This window comes from Pan troglodytes, chromosome 1, assembly GCF_028858775.2.
Source record: "Pan troglodytes isolate AG18354 chromosome 1, NHGRI_mPanTro3-v2.0_pri, whole genome shotgun sequence".
Lineage (NCBI taxonomy): Eukaryota > Metazoa > Chordata > Mammalia > Primates > Hominidae > Pan > Pan troglodytes.
In genome coordinates, this window is record NC_072398.2 from 98,528,012 (window position 1) to 98,552,848 (window position 24,837).

At 40.7% G+C, this 24,837-nt stretch overlaps 1 protein-coding gene across 4 annotated transcripts in view; it reads left to right on the plus strand.

Annotated features, from left to right (window-relative positions):
* Positions 1 to 24,837, plus strand: part of GOLPH3L (golgi phosphoprotein 3 like) — a 51,087-nt gene that overhangs the window by 15,438 nt on the left and 10,812 nt on the right. For 2 of the 4 annotated variants that reach the window (XM_016926557.4, XM_001169746.4), the window contains 2 exons: positions 18,141 to 18,272; positions 19,977 to 20,091. In XM_016926557.4, coding sequence (XP_016782046.1) covers positions 18,141 to 18,272; positions 19,977 to 20,091 — 247 coding nt within the window. The remainder of the gene's footprint in view (positions 1 to 18,140; positions 18,273 to 19,976; positions 20,092 to 24,837) is intronic. The other 2 variants (XM_063814061.1, XM_054670632.2) reach the window with 1 other exon arrangement.

Below are 24,837 nucleotides of genomic sequence, written 5' to 3' on the forward strand. Positions count from 1 at the left end.
TTTGCCACGTTGGCCAGGCTGGTCTTGAATTCATGGCCTCAGGTGATCCACCTGCCTCAGCCTCCCAAAGTGCTAGGATTACAGGTGTGAGCCACCATGCCCAGCCACAGATGCATAATTACCAAAAAATTGATTATAATCAGACATACCATTTTGTAGCCTTCTTTTTCCAAGTATTATAATGTGGACATATTTTATGCCAATGAATATAAACATACCCCATTATTTTTAATGGTTTCATAGGATTCCATTGAATAAATGTATATTATTATTAACTTTAAGGTTAGTCTGCAACCTCCCTGAGAGCAGGACTGTGTTTTCCTGGCTTTCTAAGCCCCACTTCATCTGACTAACCTTATTTCTCGCTGCTTAGTCTACTTACCACTCCAGTCCCATTTGTCTATTTTATATATTCCTGCCATGTTTCCTTCCCATATTTTGTTTTAAAGCCCATCACAAATCCAGCACTGAACTTTACATTCTCTGAATTCTCTTGCATTTATCATACCTCTCAGTGTGCTTAGTAACCATCTTTTATTTTCTAATTTTTTTATCAGCAGTGGATAAAAGCACAGGCTTTGGAATCAAACACATCTACATTCAAATCCCGGTTCTACCACTTATCAGCTATATGACTTGGGCTCCATTTTCACATTTTTTCCCTTCATTCTTATTTAATAGAGATAATATTGACTTAATAGTGCTATTGTAGGATTAGATTAACTAATTATATTTTTAAAAACTTTTTTTTTTGAGGCGGAGTTTTGCTCTTGTCACCCAGACTGGAGTGCAGTGGTGCGATCTCAGCTCACTACATTCACCTTCCAGGTTCAAGTGGTTCTCCTGCCTCAGCCTCCCGAGTAGCTGGGATTCTAGGTGTCCACCACCATGCCTGGCTAGTTTTTGTATTTTCAGTAGAGACAGGGTTTCATCATGTTGCCCAGTCTGGTCTTGAACTCCTGACCTCAGGTGCCTCGGCTTCCCAAAGTGCTGGGATTACAGGCATGAGCCACTGCGCCCAGCCTGATTATATAAAAATTTTAACTCAGAGCATGACACATGTAAATGCTCAATAAATAATAACCATTATTATTATGTTTTTGTTGTTGTTTAAACCATTAGTCTTGGCTCTTAATTAAATGGTCATTTTCTTATGGCCAGAGAGACCTTAGTTGAATGCTGGGCATAAATAGCCACTTACATGCTTTAAAGTAAATATCTGTAGGATAGCCTTAAACTTTCAAAGCAGTAGTTTCTTATTTTTTGACTTGAAAATGATCAGTTGAATCAGCTCTTACAAACTGAGCAACCAATGCCTGACCTTAGTTATTGGAACAAGAGGGCACTGAAAAATGTTTCCTAGAAGAGAGCCTAACCTAGTATTCTTAGTAATCTTTGACTTTTGTTTCAGTGGTCTCACACATAGGATGAAAAAAAAAGTAAATACGATTGTTCACTATTTTCTTACTTGGATAATGTATAATCCTTTAAAAAAAACTCTTAATTTACTTGGGGATATAATCTGGGGGATAGAAAACCCACTTGATATCTGAATTAGTTCTGTGTGGCTTCTAGGGATTTTAGATGAATTATTGAGGTGTAGAGGAAGGGTAACAGTTTATTTTGTTTTCATATACCTCTCTCTGGGTACTGGTGATAGTTCCAGAGTTGGAAATACATGAAAGAATTCTTGCAGTCTTAGATCTGCACTCTTTGCCATTGATACCTCCTTTCCATTCCCATTTTTGCTTCTTTATCTTATTACCTCCAATCTAAACTGTTGCAGAAGCGTCCTGTTGAAACTCCCTACTTCTCTGGATTTTGTTCCCTCTGCTAAATAAGGAATCATTTCTGTGGAGTCTAGCTCTTAAATTCATCTGAATTAGGATTCGATAAAAATTTAGCAATAATTATTTTATTCTTTTTTTATTATTATTCTTTTTTTTAAATAGAGACAGGGTTTCACTGTGTTAGCCAGGCGGGTCTCGAACTCCCAGCCTCAAGTGATCTGCCTGCTTCAGTCTCCCAAAGTGTGGGGATTACAGACATGAGCCACCACACTTGGCCTTTTTATTATTATTATTATTTTTGATAACAGTCTCGGCTCTGTTGTCCAGGCTGGGGTACAGTGGCACGAACATGCCTCACTGCAGGCTCCACCTCTTGGGCTCAAGGGATATTCTCACTTTGGCCTCCCAAATAGCTGGGACTACAGGCGTATGCCACCATTGCCTGGCTAATTTTTTTTATTTTCTTGTAGAGACAGGGAGTTTCACTTTGTTGCCCAGGCTGGTCTCTAACTCCTGACCTCAAGCAGTCCTGCTTCGGTCTCCCAAAGTGCTAGGATTGCAGGTGCGAGCCATTGCGCCCAGCCCTTTTTATTATTTCTAACCAGCTTTAAATTTTGGCTAATTAACTTTTGAGATAAGATTTGTGACTGCATGCAATTAAGTTTTGGGGTCTTTCATTTTGGTAATAGGTGAGGAACTTAAATGTCTGCCAGAAGACTAAATTCTAGATTTCATTTTCAACTTTAATCTAGAATTTCTGCCTAGTAGAATAGTGAGAAAACTGTGCTGTGATTTCTGAGCTTCTGTACATTGCTATTTGGGGTAGTGCTTTGGGTTGGTCAAGTAGAATACTGCAGACATAATACCACTGCCCATTCTATGTATGCATCTAATTGTACTATTTATGCTTATGTGACAAATCTTTCTCAGCACTATCACCCTTTTAACATTTTCACTCATAAGAAAGATTTAAGGGAATAATACCAGTCTTAAAATTGTGAAGGTTCACACAAACTTGTTTTTCCTGTTTGTTTTAGGAAAAAATGCTCTTGATAAAGAATTTAAGCAATAGAGGGAAGTATAATTAACAACATTAAAAAAAGAAGAAATCTTACTTCCCAGAAATACTGTAAATATTCTTAAACTTTTTGTTTTTTTGAGACGGAGCCTTGCTCCCTCGCCAGGCTGGATCTTGGCTCTCGGCTCACTGCAACCTCTGCCTCCCAGGTTCAAGCAGTTCTGCCTCAGCCTCCCGAGTAGCTGGGACTACAGGCGTGTGCCACCACGCCAGCTAATTTTTGTGTTTTTACTAGAGATGGGGTTTCACCATGTTGGCCAGGATGGTCTTGATCTCTTGACCTTATGATCTGCCTGCCTTGGTGGCATGAGCCACCACACCCCGCCAAACATCATTTTTTAGTTTAAAACATTCCTTTTTTTCAAAATTACAAATAATTCAGGCATACAAAAATGTGTAAAAAACAATATAATAAACTCTCATGTAACCAGCATCAGCTCTCTATGCATACATTCAGGTAAAGTAGAGCAGATCTGGTGAATTATAGTTATAGAATAGAATATACATATTATGAGTCTACACAGAATAAAAGTTATAATTTTAAAATTGGGAAGTAAGGTAATAAAATATGGGAAGGATATTAACTTGTATCTTTCATAATAAGGAGTCACTTAGACATTATCTAAAATTGAAACATCTAGTTTTTAAAAATGACCCCAACCTCTTAATAATCTCTTTTTTAAATCTTAGAAAGGAATTTATAGGACATTTGTCCTTTTTTTTTTTTTTTTTTTGAGACAGAGTTTCGATCTTGTTGCCCAGGGCGATCTCGGCTCACTGAAACCTCCGCCTCCCGGGTTCAAGTGATTCTCCTGCCTCAGCCTCCCGAGTAGCTGGGATTACAGGTATGTGCCACCACGCCCAGCTAATTTTGTATTTTTAGTAGAGACGGGGTTTCTCCATGTTGGTAAGGCTGGTCTCGAACTCCTGACTTCAGGTGATCCGCCCACATCAGCCTCCCAAAGTGCTGGGATTACAGGCATGAGCCACCGTGCCCAGCCACATTTCTCTTTAAAAAAATTTTTTTTTCCTTTTTACTTGATAACCCATAGCCAACATCATGACGTATCTCTTATAAGAAACAACTGTTTGAGGCCAGGTGTGGTGGCTCATGCCTGTAATCCTAGCACTTTGGGAGGCCAAGGTGGGAGGATCACTTGAGTCTATGAGTTTGAGACCAGCTTGGGCAACATAGCAAGACCCTCATCTCTAAAAGAATTAAAAAATGAGATGGGCATGGTGGCATGTGCCTGTAGTTCCATCCACTTAGGAGGCTGAGGTGGTAGGATTGCTTGAGCTCGAGAGGTAGAGGGTGCAGTGAGCTACGATTATGCACTCCAGCATGGGTGACAGAGTGAGACCCTGTCTCAAATTAAAAAAAAAAAAAAAAAGAAATGTTTGAAGTTTAGTAATTGTTTCACTTCATTTTTTTTCTGTTAAGTAAAATTATATTTCATTTTACTTTTAAAATTACACATGTAGGCTGGGCACGGTGGCTTACGCCTGTAATCCCAGCATTTTTTGGAGGCTGAGGCAGGTGGATCACCTGAGGTCAGGAGTTCAAGACCAGCCTGGCCAACATGATGAAACCCCATCTCTACTAAAAACACAAAAACTTAGCCAGGCACGGTGACATACGCCTGTAATCCCAGCTACTCAGGAGGTTGAGGCAAGAGAATCACTTGGACCCAGGAGGCAGAAGTTGCCGTAAGCCAAGATCACACCACTGCACTCCAGCCTGGGCAATGGAGCGAGACTCTGTCTCAAAAATAAATAAATAAATAGGCCAGGCACGGTGGCTCATGCCTGTAATCCCAGCTACTCAGGAGGCTGAAGCAGGAGAATTGCTTGAACCCGGGAGGCAGAGGTTGCAGTGAGCCAAGATCGCGCCACTGCACTCCAGCTTGGGCGACAGAGTGAGACTTCATCTCAAAAATAAATAAATAAATAATAAAATAAAATTACGCATGTAGCCTGGCATGGTGGCTCACACCTGTAATCCCAGCACTTTGGGAGTCTGAGGCCCCAAATGAAATGAAATTATATTTCATTTTACTTTTAAAATTACACATGTAGGCTGGGCACGGTGGCTCACGCCTGTAATCCCAGCATTTTTTGGAAGCTGAGGCAGGTGGATCACCTGAGGTCAGGAGTTCAAGACCACCCTGGCCAACATGGTGAAACCCAGTCTCTACTAAAAATACAAAAATTAGCCAGGCTTGGTGGCGGGTGGCTGTAATCCCAACTACTCGGGAGTCTGAGGCAGGAGAATTGCTTGAACCCGGGAGGCGGAGGTTGCAGTGAGCCAAGATCGAGCCATTGCACTCCAGCCTGCTAGCCTGGGTGACAGAGTGAAACTCCATCTCAAAAAAAAAAAAAAAAAATAGAATGTATGAAATACAGAAGACTAAGTATGGACTTTGGCTCCGGATTCAAACAAAGCAACTGTAAAAAAAAATTTACTAAACAATTGATGGAATATGAAGGCTTACTGGAGTTCTTATTGGGTTGTTTTATGTATGATGTTGGTATTACAGTTCTTTTTTTAAAAAATCCTAATCTCTTGGGAAGAATATGCAGTATTTTTTGGATGAAATTATATAGTAGCTGGAATTTGTACAGAAATAATCTGGGTTTGGGTGGGGTGGGTGGTAAAGATGAAAGATTATATTGATAACTGTTGAAACTAGGTGATGGCTACATAGAGCTACATAATCTCTCTACTTTGTGTATGTTTGAAACTGTTGGCTGGGCATGGTGGCTCAGCCTGTAATCCCAGCACTTTGAGAGGCCAAGGCGGGAGCATCACCTGAGCTCAGGAGTTGGAGACTAGCTTGGGCAACATCGGAAAACCTTGTCTCTGCAAAAAATACAAAAATTAGCCAGGCATGGTGGCATGCGCTGGTAGTTCCAGCTACTTAGGAGGCTGAGGCCAGACGATTGTTTGAGTCTAGGAGGTTGGGGCTACGGTGAGCCATGTTCACACCACTGCACCTCTACTGCAGCCTGGTTGAGTGACAAAGGGAGACACAAAAAAAAAAGGAAGGGAGGGAGGGAGGGAGGAGTTCAATCAAAAATGTTAAAAAAAAATTGGGGTTGTGTTTTCTTACCACATTACTCAGTTTTAGACAATATCCTACTGACTCCCTGTAGTGAAAGATGATGAAATCAGTACTCTTCGCAGTTTCTTCTATCTCTACTCCTCAATACTTTTTTTTTTTTTTTTTTTTTTTTTTTTTTTTTTTGAGACAGAGTTTCTCTTACTCTGTCGCCCAGGCTGGGGTGTAGTGGCGCGAGCTTGGCTCACTGCAACCTCCACCTCCCAGATTCAAGTAGTTCTCCTGCCTCAGCCTCCCAAGTAGCTGGGACTACAGGCACATGCCACCACACCTAGCTAATTTTTTGTATTTTTAGTAGAGACGGGGTTTCAACATGCTGCCCAGGCTGGTAATATTTTGTTGAGGTTTATAACATATATATCATACTGTTGTTCCATAATTCACACAAACCTTTGCTATGAAGGGATGCCCCAGAATTGGGGTTGGGAGAGAAGGAGATGGGAAAATAGGTTGATGGGTAGAAGATACACGTATTTTATGTATACAGAAAAGTTTGGTTGTACATACACCCATATGATCATAGGGTGATGGAATTTATGGGTGATTTTTATTTTTTATGAATTTTTTTGTTTTCAAATTTTCTACAATGTGTATATGCTAGTAATCAAGGAGAGAAAAGCTATTTGACCACAAAAAAAAAAAATCTACACTTACCTAGTTTTGCTCTTCTAAGGTTTGAACGTAACATAATTGCTTGTGTTTCTAAGTCCGTTTTAAATCATTGGAAGCCAGGCCAGGTGGCTCACATCTGTAATCCTAGCTACTTGGGAGGCTGAAGTGGGAGGATCACTCGAGGCCAGGTCTTCAACACCAGCCTGGGCAACATAGCCAGACCCTATTGCTACAAATTTTTTTTTTTTAATTAGCCAGACGTGGTGGTACACACCTGTAGTCCTAACCACAAGGGAGGATAACTCAAGCCCAGGAGTTTGAGGCTGCAGTGAGCCATGATTGTGCCACTGTACTCTAGCCTGTATGACAGAGTGAAACCCTGTTTCTCTCTTTTTTTTCCTTTGAGACAGGGTCTCACTCTCTTGCCCAGGCTAGAGTGCAGTGGCATGATCATGGCTCACTGCCCCCTTGACCTCCTGGGCTTGAGGGATCCTTCCACCTCAGCCTCCTGAGTAAGTGGGACTACAGGCATGCGCCACCACACCTGGCTAATTTTTAAAATTTTTTATATAGATGGAGTCTCAGTATGTTGCCTAAGCTGGTTACGAACTTTGGGCTCAAGTGATCCTCGTGCCTCAGCTATCCTCCCGCCTCAGCTTGGCAAAGTGCTGGGATTATAGGTAGGAGCCACCATACCAGGCCAAGACCTCATCTCTTTAAAAAAAAGAAAAAGGCCAAGTGCGGTGGTTCACGCCTGTAATACCAGCACTTTGGGAGGCCAAGGCAGGCAGATCACCTGAGGTCAGGAGTTCGAAACTACCCTGGCCAACATGGTGAAACCCTGTCTGTACTCAAAATACAAAAAAATTAGCTAGGCCTAGTGACATATGCCTGTAATCCCAGCTACTCGGGAGGCTGAGGCAGGAGAATCGCTTGAGCCCAGGAGGCGGAGGTTGCAATGAGCCAAGATCATGCCACTGCACTCCAGCCTGGGTGACAGAGAAAGACTCCATCTCAAAAAAAAAAAAAAAATTCTCCCGCTCTGTAGGTTACCTGTTCACTCTAATGATAGTTTATTTTGCTCTTTTAACAAACATATGAAAACTTCTATATTCAAAGGAGTACTGCCTCTTTTGAAGTTGTCCCTTAAGATGGCTAAATACTTATTGTAATGATACTATAATTGGTTGTTTTGGGGATGGATTTTAATTTCTAAAATTTCCATAAGTCATTCAGATTCAAGCTAAATATAAGTGGATGAATAAATTGATAAATATTTTATTGTTTAAAAAAATCACGTGAGTTGTGGGGAGATAGACTTAGAGCCTGGACATGTTTTCCATTTTTTTTCTTTTTTTTTTTTTTTTTGGAGATGGGAGTCTCACTTTGTCACCCAGGTTGGAGTACAGTGGTACAATCTCGGCTCACTGCAACCTCCACCTCCCGGGTTCAAGCAATTCTCCTGCCTCAGCCTCCCAAGTAGCTGGGACCCACAGACGCACCCGGCCAGTTTTTTTTTGTACTTTTGGTAGAGACGGGGTTTCACTGTGTTGCCCAGGCTGGTCCTGAACTCCCGAGCTCAGGCAGTACTCCCACCTTGGCCTCCCAAAGTACTAGGATTACTGGCGTGAGCCACTGAGCCTGGCCTGTTTTCAAATTTTTGCTCCCCCTTCTCAACTTTCTCTTTTCTTCTGTTTTCTTTTGTTTTTTGTTTTGTTTTGTTTTTTTGAGACAGAGTCTTGCACTGTCACCCGGGCTGGAGTGCAGTGGTGCGATCTCAGCTCACTGCAACCTCCGCCTCCTGATTCACATGATTCTCCTGCCTCAGCCTCCCAAGTAGCTGGGATTACAGGTGCCCACCACCACGCCTGCCCAGCTAATTTTTTGTGTTTTTAGTAGAGACAGGGTTTCACTATGTTGGCCAGCCTGGTCTCGAACTCCTAACCTTGTGATCCGCCCGCCTCAGCTTCCCAAAGTGCTGGGATTACAGGCATGAGCCACCGCGCCTGGCTTTTCTTCCGTTTTCTTTGGACAATGTGTAGCAATTAAAATTCCTCTTTCCGGCCAGGTCACTCCAGCCTAGGTGACAGAGGGAGACTATATCTAAAAAATAAAAAAAATAAAAATTTTTAGGGTAAAACAACTAATGATATTTTTACTGACCAGAATGAGATTTAAAGCTTATATGGGAATTCAAAGATGACCAGTTGCTTTCCTTTATTTTGCATTTCCCTTTCACTGACAATGCATTAGCATGTTGTTTTTATTTGCTAAACTTTTGATAAGGAAAAAAAAAAAAAACAGAAGCCCTGCAAAAACTAATAAACTGATCATTGTAACTAGCTTTGCATCTTTCTACCCACCTTTTAAAATAAACCTGAAAGGATTCAATCTTCATTTCATTCATTGAGAAATCCTGTCCATTTGCCTATATTTATAATCCATTCCTCACGATCAGGCTGAAATTGTCTGTTAAACCAGAACAACATCAGGTCACAGTTCTTCATTCTCCAATAGGATTAAACAGAGTGGGCTTTTAATGCTTGATCTATTTTATAAAATGTCTTGGCCAGGTGCAGTGGCTCACACCTGTAATCCCAGCACTTTGGGAGGCTGAAGTGGGTGGATCACCTGAGGTCAGGAGTTCGAGACCAGCCTGGCCAACATGATGAAATCCCGTCTCTACTAAAAATACAAAAATTAACTGGATGTGGTGGCAGGCCCCTGTAATCCCAGCTACTCGGGAGGCTGAGGCAGGAGAATCGCTTGAATCCGGGAGGCAGAGGTTGCAGTGAGCCATGATTGTGCCACTGCACTCCAGCCTGGGCGATAGATTGAGACTCCGTCTCAAATACATACATACATACATAAAATGTCTTTATGAGCTGTGTGGATGTGGAAATAGGAATTGGAGTTTCGATGAATCACATTAATTTGTAAAAGAGGAATTTACATCAAATCCTGAATACCACTCTTTTAATAGAGTGACTCAAGGACAAACAGTACACTAAATTTTCTTAGAGTAATTTTTTAGGAGAAAAAAAATAATAAAATTAGTTTTGCTTGTAGAATTTTTGATAACCCCTGAAGATCATTATACTTTCCTTGGGCTTTGGAATTGGGCAGATATAAAAGGGTTCAAAGCAACATGATAACATTTCTTCTCTCATGGAAGGTGAAGCAATTTTAATGTTAAATCTTCAGACTTGGGGAGATGGAGGGGTTCTTTTTTTCTGAAAATTTTCCTTTAAAAAGTGATATTTTCTCACTGTAGATAATTTGGAAAGGTTAAAAAGCCATGTTTTAATGTAGACATTATTTTATTATATCATTGTAATAATCCTGGATACTCAATTATATAGCTGGCTATTTTTCATTCAACTTTATCACAAGTATTTTCTAATGTTATTTTAAAAACTCCTTATGAGCATATTTTTTAGTGATGCTTTAAGTTGTTTTGTTTTCTTTCCTCTTTTTTTTTTTTTTTTTTTGAGACAGAGTTTTGCTCTCGTTGTCCAGGTTGGAGTGCAGTGGTGCGATCTCGGCTCACTGCAACCTCCGCCTGCCAGGTTCAAGCGATTCTCCTTGTCTCAGCCTCCCGAATAGCTGGGATTACAGGCATGCGGCACCACACCTGGCTAATTTTGTATTTTTAGTAGAGACAGTGTTTCACCATGTTGGCCAGGCTGGTCTCAAACTCTGACCTTAGGTGATCTGCCCGCCTCGGCCTCCCAAAGTGCTGGGATTACAGGCATGAGCCACCGCGCCCGGCCCTTCTTTCCTCTTTTTTTGCCAAGCAGGCAACTTTTAAGATCTTTAACCTTCAGAGTTGTTTTAAGGTGTGTCTTCAAGGAAGTTTGAATAAGGAAGGACACTTTGAATACTTGACTAAGTGGAAATTCAGCATAAAGTGTTGACTGTCTGAATTTATTGAATTCCCATTGTGCAATCTTTAAAGTTTAAATATGTGTAATATTTGACCCAGAATTTTCTTCTAGATATTCAACAGAAATACACACACAAATGAATACGTCTTTACTTTTTTTTTTTTTCTTGAGATGGAGTCTTACTCTGCCGCCCAGGCTGGAGTGCAGTGGCACGAACTCACCTCCCTGCAGCCTCTGCCTCCTGGATTCATAGGATTCTCCTGCCTCACCCTCCTGAGTAGCTGGGATTACAGGCACGGGCCACCATGCTCGGCTAATTTTTTTGTATTTTTAGTGGAGACTGGGTTTCACCATGTTGGCCAGGCTGGTCTCAAACTCCTGACCTCAGGTGATCCACCCACCATGGCCTCCCAAAGTGCTGGGATTACAGGCTTGAGCCACCACGCCCAGCCAACATTTTTTAATAATAGCAAAATACTGTAAGCAACCTAAATGCACATCAGTAAGGGGCTTGGATAGATAAAATTATGGTGCATCTAAAATGCAATACTATGCAGTCATTACAAGGGATGAAGAAGTATATTTACTGATGTAGAATGATACCCAGAATAATGGGTTAATGAAAAAAGTTACCACTCAGTGTAATGCCATTTCTAGAAATAATATTAATAAGTGTAAACATAGAATATGTATATAAAAATCTAGAAAAGTACCCATTAAACTGTTGGTAGTGATCCTCTAGAGGGGATAAGATTCTAGAACACTTTCACTTTCTAAAGTCTACATTTCTTTTTATTTATTTATTTATTTTTTGAGACAGAGTCTTGCTCTGTAGCCCAGGCTGGAGTGCAGTGGCGCAATCTTGGCTCACTGCAAGCTCCGCCTCCTGGGTTCATGCCATTCTCCTGCCTCAGCCTCCCGAGTAGCTGGGACTACAGGCACCCGCCACCACGCCCGGCTAATTTTTTGTATTTTTAGTAGAGACGGGGTTTCACCGTGTTAGCCAGGATGGTCTCGATCTCCTGACCTCATGATCCACTCGCCTCAGCCTCCCAAAGTGCTGGGATTACAGGCGTGAGCCACCACACCCAGCCTAAAGTATACATTTCTATAATGGGATTTTTCTTTCTTTTTTACAATTTTTTTTGAGATGGAGTTTCAATCTTGTCGCCCAGGCTGGAGTGCAGTGGTATGATCTAGCTCACTGCAACCTCCGCCTCTGGGGTTCAAGCAATTCTTCTGCCTCAGCTTCCTGAGTGGCTGGGATTACAGGCGTCTACCACCAAACCTGGCCAATTTTTGTATTTTTAGTAGAAACGGGGTTTCACCATGTTGGCCAGGCTGGTCTTGAACTGCTGACCTCAGGTTATCCACCCACGTCAGCCTCCCAAAATGCTGGGATTACAGTCCTGAGCGACCATGCCGGGCCTGCAGTTTTTTTTTTGAGACGGAGTTTTGCTCTCGTTGCCCAGGATGGAGTGCAGTGGTGTGATCTCAGCTAACTGCAACCTCCACCTCTCAGGTTCAAGTGATTATCCTGCCTCAGCCTCCTGAGTAGCTGGGATTACAGGCACGTGCCACCACACCCAGCTAATTTTTGTATTTTTAGTAGAGACAGGGTTTCATCATGTTGGCCAGGCTGGTCTCGAACTCCTGACCTCAGGTGATCCACCCGCCTTGACCTCCCAAAGTGCAGGGATTGCAGGTGTGAGCCACCGCGCCCGGCCTACAGATGTATATTAAAGTCCACTATCTGAATATCTTATTCTGCAAATTCTCTGAGATTCTCCATTAGCCATGAGACAATGTGCAATTCCATCTGTGTTGGGTAGGTCCTAAAATTTTCTTTAGATAGCCTTTGGTAATGAGATTTAATGATCAAATGGTGAACTTTAGTATGTACGTGCTAGGTCTTCCTGCTCAGACATACCAAAGCATTGGCCATTTAATATAGAATCTATATTATGAATGGCTGGAGAATTCACTAAGTTAGATAGATACACTAAGAGGAAAATGACCTTTAAATATAAATAATTGTATTTTCCCTTACCTCCAGGCTATTCTGCACCTAAATTTGTTTCAATCTGTTCTAAATATTACTATAGATGACAATATTATAATCTTTATTGGTCATATGTACCCACAGTACAGGGGAACATTCACTATCATGTTCTCTCTTTTCTCAGTTATTTTCTTTTTCTAAATCCAGTCTCTTTCTTGTAGTTATACAGGTGTTTGTTTTATAATTATTTTCTTAAAACTCTACATATATGTTTTTATACTTTTGTCTATTATTGCATATTCTTAATAAAAAAGTTAAAAACTCGTTTGGAAAGTTTTGTATGTTTTGAGATGCTACAATAGGAAAGTGTGACATTCAAAAATGTAGTTTCTTTATCCTGATCTTCATCATTTCTTTATACTGCTTCTCATTTATAGTTTTGTTGACAATCTGATGTCACTGTCACTGAAACAGAAGTTACATGGTCAGGAGGAAATGAGACAACAAAAGAAAACTTTCTTCCAGTTGCTTTAATATTGGCTAAAATGTTTGCACACCTGTTAAGATTTATTACGAGAATAAATAATGCCTACATAATTACGTGTTCTGAAGGAAGTTATAGTTTAACTTTAATTAGGTAGCTAAACTATAAAAAAAACAAGTGTTAACCTAAAAAAAATAGCCTACCCCTTCCTTAAAGAGGAGTCACAAATATGAGTTGGGGCCAGGCACAGTGGCTCACACCTGTAATTTTAGTACTTCAGGAGGCTGAGGTGGGCATACCACTTGAGCTCAGGAGTTCAAGACCAGCCTGGGCAACATGGCAAAACCCCATCTCTACTAAAAATACAAATATTAGCTGGGTGTGGTGGCACGCGCCTGTAGTCCCAACTACTTGGGAGGCTGAGGTGAGAGGATTGCTTGAACCAGGGAGGTGGAGGTTGCAGTGAGATGAGATCATGCCACTGCACCCCAGCCTGGGCGACAGAGCGATACCCTGTGTCCAAACAAAACCAAAACCAAAAAAACAAATATGACTTGGAGTAGCCATGAGGCAGGCAGGGGAAGGAACTAATCCCAACCTTGAGTCAAAGATCAGACCCTCAGGAAATTTGGAGATGTCTAAGGAATATTTTATGGCTCAAGCTGAACTTTTGCCAGGTTAACATTTACTTTTAAGCATAAATTTATGCTTTCAAAAATATTTTTGCGGCATAAGGGATATTCTCTCCTTAAGGAATTTGTACTCTGGTCAGGAGAAATAGTTGTTTGCAATGTGATATAATAGAAGTTATGAGAGAAGTATGTATGGGCACACCCAGGTGCAGAACCTAATCCAGAGGGTGGAGTGGAGAAGTAAACAATGTTAGAGAAGGTTATGTGGAAATGTGACCCCTGTACTTAATGCTTAACTACAAAGAGGAGTTGTGGAAGGAAGAATATTGGTTCTTTTCAACAGAGCAGTGTGTGCAAAGGCCAATAGGGGAAAGAGGCCAAAGAAAAGACCAGTGGGCCGGGCGCGGTGGCTCACTCCTGTAATCCCAGCACTTTGGGAGGCCGAGGCAGGCGGGTCACGAGGTCAGGAGATCGAGACCATCCTAGCTAACACGGTGAAACCCCATCTCTACCAAAAATATAAAAAAATTTAGCTGGGTGTGGTGGCGGGCGCCTATAGTCCCAGCTACTCGGAGGCTGAGGCAGGAGAATGGCGTGAACCCGGCAGGTGGAGCTTACAGTCAGCCGAGATTGCGCCACTGCACTCCAGCCTGGGTGACAGAGAGAGACTCCGTCTCAAAAAAAAAAAAGAAAGAAAAAAAAAGAAAAGACTAGTGAATAGCCACTTTTGTTTTGTTTTGTTTTGTTTTTACAGACAAGGTCTCGCTGTGTTCCCAAAGGCTGGCCAACTCTTGGCCTCAAGCGATCCTCCTGCATTAGCCATTTGGATTCCATCCTGAAGGCTGAGAGGAATGTTTGAAAGATTTTTAAGCATGAGGGGAGGGAGTTATATCATTACACTTGATGTTAAAGATTGTCCTGGCTATAGCAGGACAAATAGAATTAGAGGTCCTCTAGCCCTGGCAGTATGGTGGTCAGATATTAAGTCTTGAATAAGCTTAATTTTTAATGTATTATTGAGTCTTGGAAAGTAGAAATAATCTTCAAGGGGCCCCCAAACACCAAAATTAAAATCCAAGAGGTGAGCAATAAAGATAACATGAAGATCAAATTACCATGGGGCAAATTACCAAATCAGTCTTGAGATTCAGGAGTTGGTTGGTCAGGAATAAACTTGATGGTTGAGGTAAAGTGGGGAAACTGGCTTAAATGTGCTCCCAGTTGTGTGGCACTCCCACAATCCCTCTGTACTTAGCTCTCGGCAGAAACAGATCTTTCCCTCTGAAGGAAGATGTCCTCAATTTAGGCCTCCAGAATCTCGTAAATTCACAAAACGTTAAACGTGAACCTCTTAATCAAAGATCATCAAACATACAAACAAGGAAGAAGTGACAAAGTCCTCAGATATTGTCAGGTATCAAGGACCTCATATATTGTCCCATATTAAAATAATCAGACTAAAAATATGACATTTTTAAAGAAATAAAATAATCACAAAATAAAAAATCACAAATCACCAGACAAATGTGAAAAATAACTAAATAAAACTTCTACTAATGAAAAATTGTTGAAATCAAAATCTCAGGGTTAGTTTGAATTAGTAAATAGGAAGCCAGATATTTTTTAAAAACTCTCCAAAGGCCAGGCTGGTGGCTCATGCTTGTAATTCCAGCACTTTGGGAGGCTGAGGCAGGCAGATCACCTGAGGTCAGGAGTTCAAGACCAGCCTGGCCAACATGATAAAACCCCATCTCCACAAAAAAATTAGCCAGGCGTGGTGAGGTGCACCTGTAATCCCAGCTACTTGGGAGGCTGAGGCAGGAGAATTGCTTGAACCTGGGAGACGGAGGTTGCAGTGAGCCGAGATTGTGCCATTGCACTCCAGCCTGGGTGACAGGTGAGACTCCATCTCAGAAACAAATAAACAAACAAACAAACAAAAACTCTCCAGAAAGCAATACAGAGAATAAGCAAATGGAAAATATAAAAGGTTAAAAGACGGGGTTAAAATAAAGACTGAAGTCCTAGAAGGAAAGAAAAAAGAAAATAAAGGAGAGCCAAAGTGCTTAGAGACCTAAGAGCTGAGAATTTTTGAAGCTAAGAAATGAAACCACAGTTATGGGAAGCACAACATATACCAAACAGAATAAATAAATTCATGCACAGTCATGTTATAGTAAAACTGCAAAACACCAAAAAAGAAGATCTTAAAGGACCAAAGAAAAGATACACCACCTACAAAAAAACCACAATCAATAAGAAAGATAGATTTCTCACTGCTATATTAGAAGCTGGAAGAAGAGGGCATACTATCTTCAATGTGATAACCTGGAATGATCAACCTGGAATTTTATGTCCAGAGAAACTATCTTTCAAGGATGATGGTGAAATACAAAGACATTTCAGATAAGCAAAATAGAAACTGCCTCCAACAGACTTTCACTTAAGGAAATTCTACTTTAGGAAGAAGAAAAATGGTGCCAGAAAGGAAGTCTGAGATACAGGAAGGAACGGTGAGCGGTGAGCAAAGAAATTTGTAAGCACCTGTGTAAATCTAAACAAGTGCTACCTGTATAAAATAATAATGATGATGATGATATCTAATTTATGAGGCTAAAAAAAAATACTGGACAACTAAAAGAGTGGTTAAAATATTAATATTTAAAATTTAGGTTTTATGTTAATTTTAAATTAATGTATCATGCATGTTAAAATTTCAAGGATAACTTCTAAAAGTACATAACTTCCAAGCCAATAAAGAGGAAAATTGAATTAAAAAATTTTTTAAATAAAAAGTTATTATAGCTAGGTGCAGTGGCTCATGCCTGTAGTCTGAGCTACTCGGGAGGCTGAGGCAGGACAATTGTTTGAGCCCTGGAGTTCAAGTCTACAGTGAGCTATGATGGCCCCACTGCATTTCAGCCTGGATAATGGAGCAAGACCCCGCCCGTCTCTTAAAAAAAAAAAGTAACCCCAAAATATGCACAACTATGATCTATCAGTAAAACACCACCAAAAAAACAACCACTTAAAAATTTCTCTATTTAGCTTCGTGACCTCTGTTATGCTGTATAACCTCTGTAAGCCTTAGTTTTCTCATCTTTAATGTGTGGGTAGTAGTAGTACTTCCTTTATAGGGTTGTTGTGAAGATATAATCAGATAATGCATGTAAAAAGCTTAGCACAAATCTAGTACATAATAAGTATTAGCACATATCTAGTATATAATAAGTATTCAATAGACATTAGTAATTAAACGTTACTGCTGTTAGACAATACCAGTGGCTCTCTTATACGTATATTCCCTATACAAAGGGAAGGGGAGCTAACATTTTAAGTGCCTGCTATATGCCAGGCACTATACTAAATGCTTTCTTATATATTGTATCTCATGTAACCCTCATAACAATCTTATGAAAATATATATTGGTGTCTGCATTTTATAGATGAGGACAATGTACTTCAGAAAGTTTAAGTAACATAACCAAGGCACTTAATGACAGTGGGTTTCTATTATACCTCCCATCAAAAGAACTTCAAATTGGCCGGGCACGGTGGCTCACTCCTGTATTCCCAGCACTTTGGGAGACTGAGGCTGGTGGATGACGAGGTCAGGAGTTTGAGACCAGCTTGACCAACATAGTGAAATCCCGTCTCTACTAAAAATACAAAAATTAGCTGGGTGTGGCAGTGCACACCTGTAATCCCAGCTACTCAGGAGGCTGAGGCAGGAGAATCGCTTGAACCTGGGAGGCGGAGGTTGCAGTGAGCCGAGATCACGTCACTGCACTCCAGCCTGGGCGACAGAGCAAGCCTCCATCTCAAAAAAAAGAAAAAAGAACTTCAAATTAATACATATCTAGGAGGATTAAAAGCTCAAATGCTTTTTACTTTTTTCTGACTTATTTTACCCCACTCTGAAATTTTGTGTCATGGAAACAGACTTCAAAAAAGCCAAAATTCTCCTCAAAAATTAAAATTTTGCATGTCAAACCAGGTGCAGTCACTCATGTCTGTAATCCCAACACTTTCGGAGGCCAAGGTGGGAGGATAGCTTGAGGCCAGGAGTTCGAGACCAGCGTAGGCAACATAGCAAGACCTTGTCTCTACAAAAAAAATTTTTTTAAAAACAGCCAGGCATGGTGGCACATACCTGTAGTCCCAGCTACTCAGGAGGCTGAGGTGGAAGGATTGCTTGAGCCCAGGAGGTCAAGGCTGCAGTGAGCCATGATCATGCCACTGCATTTCAGCCTGGGGGAAAAAGCGAGACCCTGTCTCAAAAAAAAAAAATTGCACATCATTTATTGACTAACAGCAAACCATGGAAATTCACTAAAGATCTTGAAGTCAGACAGAAAATCATATTTGGGGGTGTTTAAGAGGATTAAAGAAACATCCTCTACTCTATACTTCGCTTTGAGTTCATGTAGTATGATGTGAAACGAATCACAACAAAGCGGCCTGTTCTTACGGTGCCTGCTGGAAGTCAGTATTCCTCTCAAAACATTCTTTCTCTTCTCTTTTCTCCTTTCCTAGGGGTACACATCTTTCTGGAATGACTGCATATCATCAGGCCTGCGAGGGGGCATCCTGATAGAGCTGGCCATGCGGGGTCGAATCTATCTGGAACCCCCGACCATGCGTAAGAAGCGACTACTAGACAGAAAGGTACTGAATCCTCTGTGAACGTCCATGGCTTATGGAAAGGCAAATACCAACAGTACATTTGGGAAGAATAGAAAGATTTGAGTAGTAAGATAAAATAAATATCACTGACTCAGCAGTTCCATTGTCTAAACAGGTTAATTACCCTATTGCAAGAGGGAGAAATCAAAGTATCCATAGTCCAAAGAGTTATAGGAAGCTCCTGGTTTTGTCTTCCTTTTTTATGCAGAAAAATCATACTTAGGATGCTGTTGATTAAATTCCTCCTATATCTATAGCTATAACATTATGAAATAGCCGGGCACAGTGGCTCATGCTTGTAATCCCAGCACTTTGGGAGGCCAAGGCGGGCGGATCATGAGGTCAGGAGATTGAGACCATCCTGGCTAACACGGTGAAATCCCATCTCTACGAGAAATATTAAAAAAAAAAAATTAGCGGGGCATTGTGGCGGGCGCCTGTAGTCACAGCTACTCGGGTGGCTGAAGCAGGAGAATGGCGTGAACCCGGAAGGTGGAGCTTGCAGTGAGCCAAGATCGTGCCACTGCACTCCAGCCTGGGGGACAGTGCAAGACTCCGTCTCAAAAAAAAAAAATTATGAAATAGAGTATGATGTAGGGAGAGGGACTCATATGGGTCAGGTCAGTCATTGATTAACCCTGGTTATTCTCCAATAACTATTCTGTTTCCTTCCATTTACTGCAAGTCCTTTCCAACCATACTCCTGTATCCATTTTCTTACTGAATTTTTCCACTCACAACTTCTTTATCATCCTAAGCACCCCACTTAAACTACATTCTTAGGTATCACCAGCTTCTTTTCAGTCTTTGATTTATTTTTCTCTTTTAACCTATATGTGTCATTTGACACTTTTTATCACTTTGAAACTTTCTTCATTCTTGGCCTTTGTTATTATCTTATTCTCTTGCTTCTCTGACTATACACTGTTTCCTTACTTCTCCATTTCTTAACATCCAAGTCTCAGTTTGTATCACTTGAGTGATCTTCTGTCCTTTCAGAGATATCATTTACCTTTATAGCTTCATCTGTCACCTTCATGAGATTAATTTTCAAATTTCTAGGCAGGTCTTGTTTTTCCACCTCCAGAAACATATTTAACTATTGGCTAGAAATTTCAACTTGGCTATCCCATATCATTTAAAACCAAACTTAACAAAAATGAAAGAAAACCAAATTATCAACCTTTCCCCAAAACTGACTTCCTTTTCTGACTTTCCTGCCTTTGTTTGTTTGTTTGTTTGTTTATTTAAATTTTTATTTTTTTAATAGAGAAAAGATTTTGCCATGTTGCCCAGGCTGGTCTCAAACTCCTGAGCTCAGGTGATCCACCCGCCTCAGCCTCCCAAAGTGCTAAGATTACAGGCATGAGCCACCGAGCCCAGCTGTTTCCTACCTTTATTAATGGTTTCAAAAGTTGGTTTCCAGACTCAAAATGAGTTGTTATTGAAACTTTTCTCCATTATCATTCATATCCAGTTTGTCACTAGGGCCCACTTCAAATGTTATTTTTGTCTTTGCACTATCACTCCATACTATATTTTAAACTTCTTGAGGACAGAGACAGTATATTATGCTTCCTTACATTCTTGCAATTTTTAACCAGTAACATATACATGATATATTGAAAGACTTTAACTTGAATGAAGTGAAGGAATCAGGGTTCCTTCTTTCTCCTTTTCTCAAAGGTACTGCTAAAGTCAGACAGCCCAACAGGTGATGTTTTACTGGATGAAACTCTGAAACACATCAAAGCAACTGAACCCACAGAAACTGTCCAAACATGGATAGAGCTACTCACTGGTAAGATGACTTAAAATAATATATGAATTTCACACTTTGTTATCTTTATCCTACCCTGAAATTTAGTAAAAGATGTATCGAAATTCATCGTGCTGGATGAGATAGATGTGGTTCACTATTTAATTCTAATGAGGGACAGAAAAAGCATGGTTAATTGATACCTAAAGTTTTCCAAAGCTTCACCTTATCTTCTGCCACCCCACCCCGAAAGCCCTTAAATAGTATTCTTCACAAGAAACTTTTAAAACATCTTTATTGAGAGGACAATGAGAATATTGGCATTGATGAAATCTATTATTCTTATTAGAATTTCCCAGTTTTAATTTGCCAAATAATATTTTATTGCATGGCCATACCACATTTGTTTATCCAGTCATCAGTTGATGAATCTTTGAGTTATTTCCACATTTTGGGTATTGTGAATAATGTTGCTGTGAACACGCACAGACAAGTTTTTGTTTGAACATGTTTTCATTTCTTGTGGGTATGTAGCTAGGAGTAGATAACTGGGTCATATGTAAATCAACGAGTAACATTCTTACCGTGGTAAAATATACATAACATTTATTATTATTATTATTTTTTTTTCGAGATGGAGTCTTGCTCTGTTGTCCAGGCTGGAGTACAGTGATGCAATCTCAGCTCACTGCAACCTCTGCCTCCCGGGTTCAAGCAATTCTCCTGCCTCAGCCTCCCAAGTAGCTGGGATTACAGGCACATGCCACCATGCCTGGCTAATTTTTGTATTCTTAGTAGAGACAGGGTTTCACCATATTGGCCAGGCTTGTCTCGAACTCTTGACTTCGTGATCTGCCCGCCTTGGCCTCCCAAAGTGCTGGGATTACAGGCGTGAGCCACCGCGCCCAGCCAACATTTATTATTATTTTAGCCATTCTTAAGTGTACAATTCTGTGAAATTAAATATATTTGCAATATTTTGTAACCGTCACCTCTATCTATACTATACCCAAAGCTTCCTCATCATTACCCATTAAAACTCTGTACCTATTAAATGATAACTTCCTCTTTCTCTCTCCCCCCAGTCCCTGGCAACCTCTATTCTACTTTCTTTTTCTATGAATTTGCTTACTGTAGGTACCTCATATAAGTAGAATCATACAATATCTGTCATTACTTTGCCTAGCTTATTCACTAAGCATAATGTTTTCAAGGTCCATTCATGTCACAGCATATATCAAAATTTCATTCCTGTTTATGGCTGAGTGATATTCCGTTGTATGTATATAACACTTTAGTTTAACCATTCATCTGTTGATGGACACTTGCCTTGTTTCCACCTTTTGGCTATTGTGAATAATGCTGCTGTGAACATTGATACACAAATATCTGTTCAAGTTCCTGTTTTTAATTCTTTTGGATATATACCTAGGAATAGAATTGCTGGGTCATATAGCAGTTTTATGTTTAACCTTTTGAGAAATCACCAAACATTTCCACAGAGACTGCACCATTTTATATTCCCACCAGTATGCACCAGGGTTCCAATTTGTCCACATGCCGATCACCACTTGTTCTTCTCTTTCTTTTCTTTTTTTTAATTATAGACATCCGAGTAGGTCTAAAATGTTATCTCATTGTGGTTTTGATTTTTATTTTCAAATGAAAATAGTTTTCATGTCATTCCTAATGACTAAAAATATTGAGCATATTTTTATGTGCTTACTGACCATTTATATATCTTCTTTGGAGAAATATAAAATACTTTTCCCATTTTTAAGTTTGATTGTTTTGTTGTTGTTGAGGTTTTTTTGTATTTATTTATGAGATGCAGTCTCACTCTGTCACCCAGGATGGAGTGCCGTGGTGCAATCTCGGCTCACTGCAACCTCTATCTCCCGGGCTCAAGGATCCTCCCACCTCAGCCTCCCAAGTAACTGGGACTATGGGCGCGCACCATCACACCTGGCTAATTTTTTGTATTTTTGCTGGAGATGGGGTTTTGCTATGTCGCCCAGGCTGGTCTCTGAACTCCTGAGCTCAGACAGTCTACCCATCTTGGTCTCCCAAAGTGCTGGGATTACAGGCGTGAGCCACCGTGCCTGGCCAGAAGTTCTTTATATATATTCTGGATATTAATCTTGCCGAGACCAGCTCAGTTGTGGAGACCCTAACCCAGTGGCGCTAGAGGAATTAAAGACACACACACACAGAAATATAGAGTGTGGAGTGGGAAATCAGGGGTCTCACAGCCTTCAGAGCTGAGAGCCTTGAACAGAGATTTACCCACATATTTATTGACAGCAAGCCAGTCATAAGGTTTACTAAAAGTATTCCTTATGGGAAATAAAGGGATGGGCCGAAATAAAGGGACGGGCTCTGGCTAGTTATCTGCAGCATGAACATGTCCTTAAGGCACAGATCTCTCATGCTATTGTTTGTGGTTTAAGAACACCTTAAGCAGTTTTCCACCCTGGGTGGGCCAGGTGTTCCTTGCCCTCATTCCAGTAAACCCACAACCTTCCAGCATGGGCGTCAAGGCCATCACAAGCATGTCACAGTGCTGCAGAGATTTTGTTTATGGCCAGTTTTGGGGCCAGTTTATGGCCAGATTTTTGAGGCCTATTCCCAACACGTCCCCCTTCTTTGTTTTACAAAGCAATAAAAGCAAAGGCAGCTTTGTCAAGGTGAGCTACTTCTCACAGAAGTCAGGATCCACATCTGCAGACTATACAGAGACAAACAACACAGATTAATAACACAATTATCATTGAAATCAAAGGGCTTCCAAGTGTTTTTATCCATTTTAATGGGTTACTAGCTGTTAATCTGTCTGCAGCTCCTTCAAGCACTCCAGTTCCTGGCATTAAGGTCAGGTGTGCCTGGGATGCTTTAAATATTTGTTCTTTTAATTTTGCAATATCCAAAGACAAGTTTGTAGAGTGTCCTTTTAGATGGTTTTTTATTCTTACCCAAATTTGGATCTTATTAAGAGCCATTAATAGTTTCCACAAATCCTTATGTTTAGCTCCTACAGCGGGCCATATCATTTGAGGTTGAGGTGCCACTCTACCACCATGTTTCCAGATAATAGGAACTCTTGTCATACTTCTTACCATTTCTACCATCTGACCATTTTGTTCAAACCAGCTGAACATAGTGTGGCCATGACATGCAAACTGAGAGGTGCAATTCAAGCTAAACATCCCCTTATGGGACCAATCAGTAATGATTCCATAAGAATCATTGCGCAGCACCTCTTCCTGTTCTGCAATGCAATCTTCCTAAACAAGTACGTTCATTTTCTCTGGCCAGGTTCAATTTTGTTTACACATAGGTTTTTGAGGGTGGCATGCCTCAATTATAGGAGCAGATTTATTATGGTAAATACTGAGGTCAGAAAGCATGTGTAACTGCATCATAGAGTGATTACATCCAGGCATTATTGCCAGCCAAGATTGATAAATATGCCCAATGAGTATAATTGTTCTCTGTGTCAGCCCTTGTTGAAGGAATACTCACAGCAATGGTGATCACCACTATCATAGCTACCATTAAATTACTCATTGCGACTGGTTGTCCCGATTTCCTCAGGTTTTCTTCCTCCATCTGTGACAGCTTCTTGATCTGCCCTCAGGTGGGTGGCTGTGTTCAACGGGTGTTGCTCATGACAGTTGGGGTCCTCCTCAGCATCAGTCTCGACATGGCTGCAACCGGGGGGTCCTCGGGATCCTCCCGGAATCTCTTCCTCGGCATCTGGCTCATGATAAGGTTTCAGATGTCTTGATGGTATCCAAATCAGCTGTTGATTCGGTCCTGGAGAAACACAAGCATAACCTCTACCCCAAGTTATTATTTTACCTATTTCCCAACTTTTTGTTACCGGATCTGTCCACCAAACCAGTTGTTTTGCTTCTGTCTTTGCAGCTGGTTAGATGCTGTTCAGCTGCTGCTAACATCTGGCCTTTAGGCAGGCTCAAAAAATTTAAAGTTAATGATGCTAGATTCAGTTGTATATGGGGTGTCCTGTAATCCCTGTTTCCCCCATGTTTTGTTTTTGTAACTGCTCTTTTAGGGAGAGATTCATTCTTTCCACTGTGGCTTGTCCTTGAGAATTATAGGGGATACCAGTATTGTGTTTAATATTCCATATAGAGAAAAATGTAGCTAGAGCTTGGCTAGTATAGCCTGCGGCATTATCTGTTTTAATAGAAGCTGGAATGCTCATCACCACAAACACTGCAAAAGGTGACGTTTAACACAGGCAGAAGACTCTCCTGATTGGCATGTAGCCCAGACAAAGTGAGAAAAGGTGTCCACACATACGTGTACATAACCTAGTCTCCCAAATGAGGGAACATGTGTGACATCCATTTGCCAAAGAGAATTAGGTTCCAGTCCTCAAGGATTAACTCCTCCTGTAAAAGATGAGGAATATACCATTTGACAAGTTGGGCATCGCTGGATAATAGCTTTAGCTTCTTTCCAGGTAATGCTGTATCTGCTTTTGAGACCAGAGGCATTAACATGGGTTAAATTGCGAAAGTGTTTAGCATTAGATATTGCATTAGCAGCTAGGCAATCAGCCATTTGATTCCCTTCAGTTAAATGTCCGGGAAGAGGTTTATGAGCCCTAATGTGAGTGATGTAAAAAGGGTGCATTCTACTCCTAACTGCTGTTTCTAACTGGGTAAATAAAGTCATCAGTTGTTCATCTGTATGAAATCGTAACTGAGCATTTTCAATTAACTGTGTGGAATGAACCACATATGAAGAATCAGAAATCAC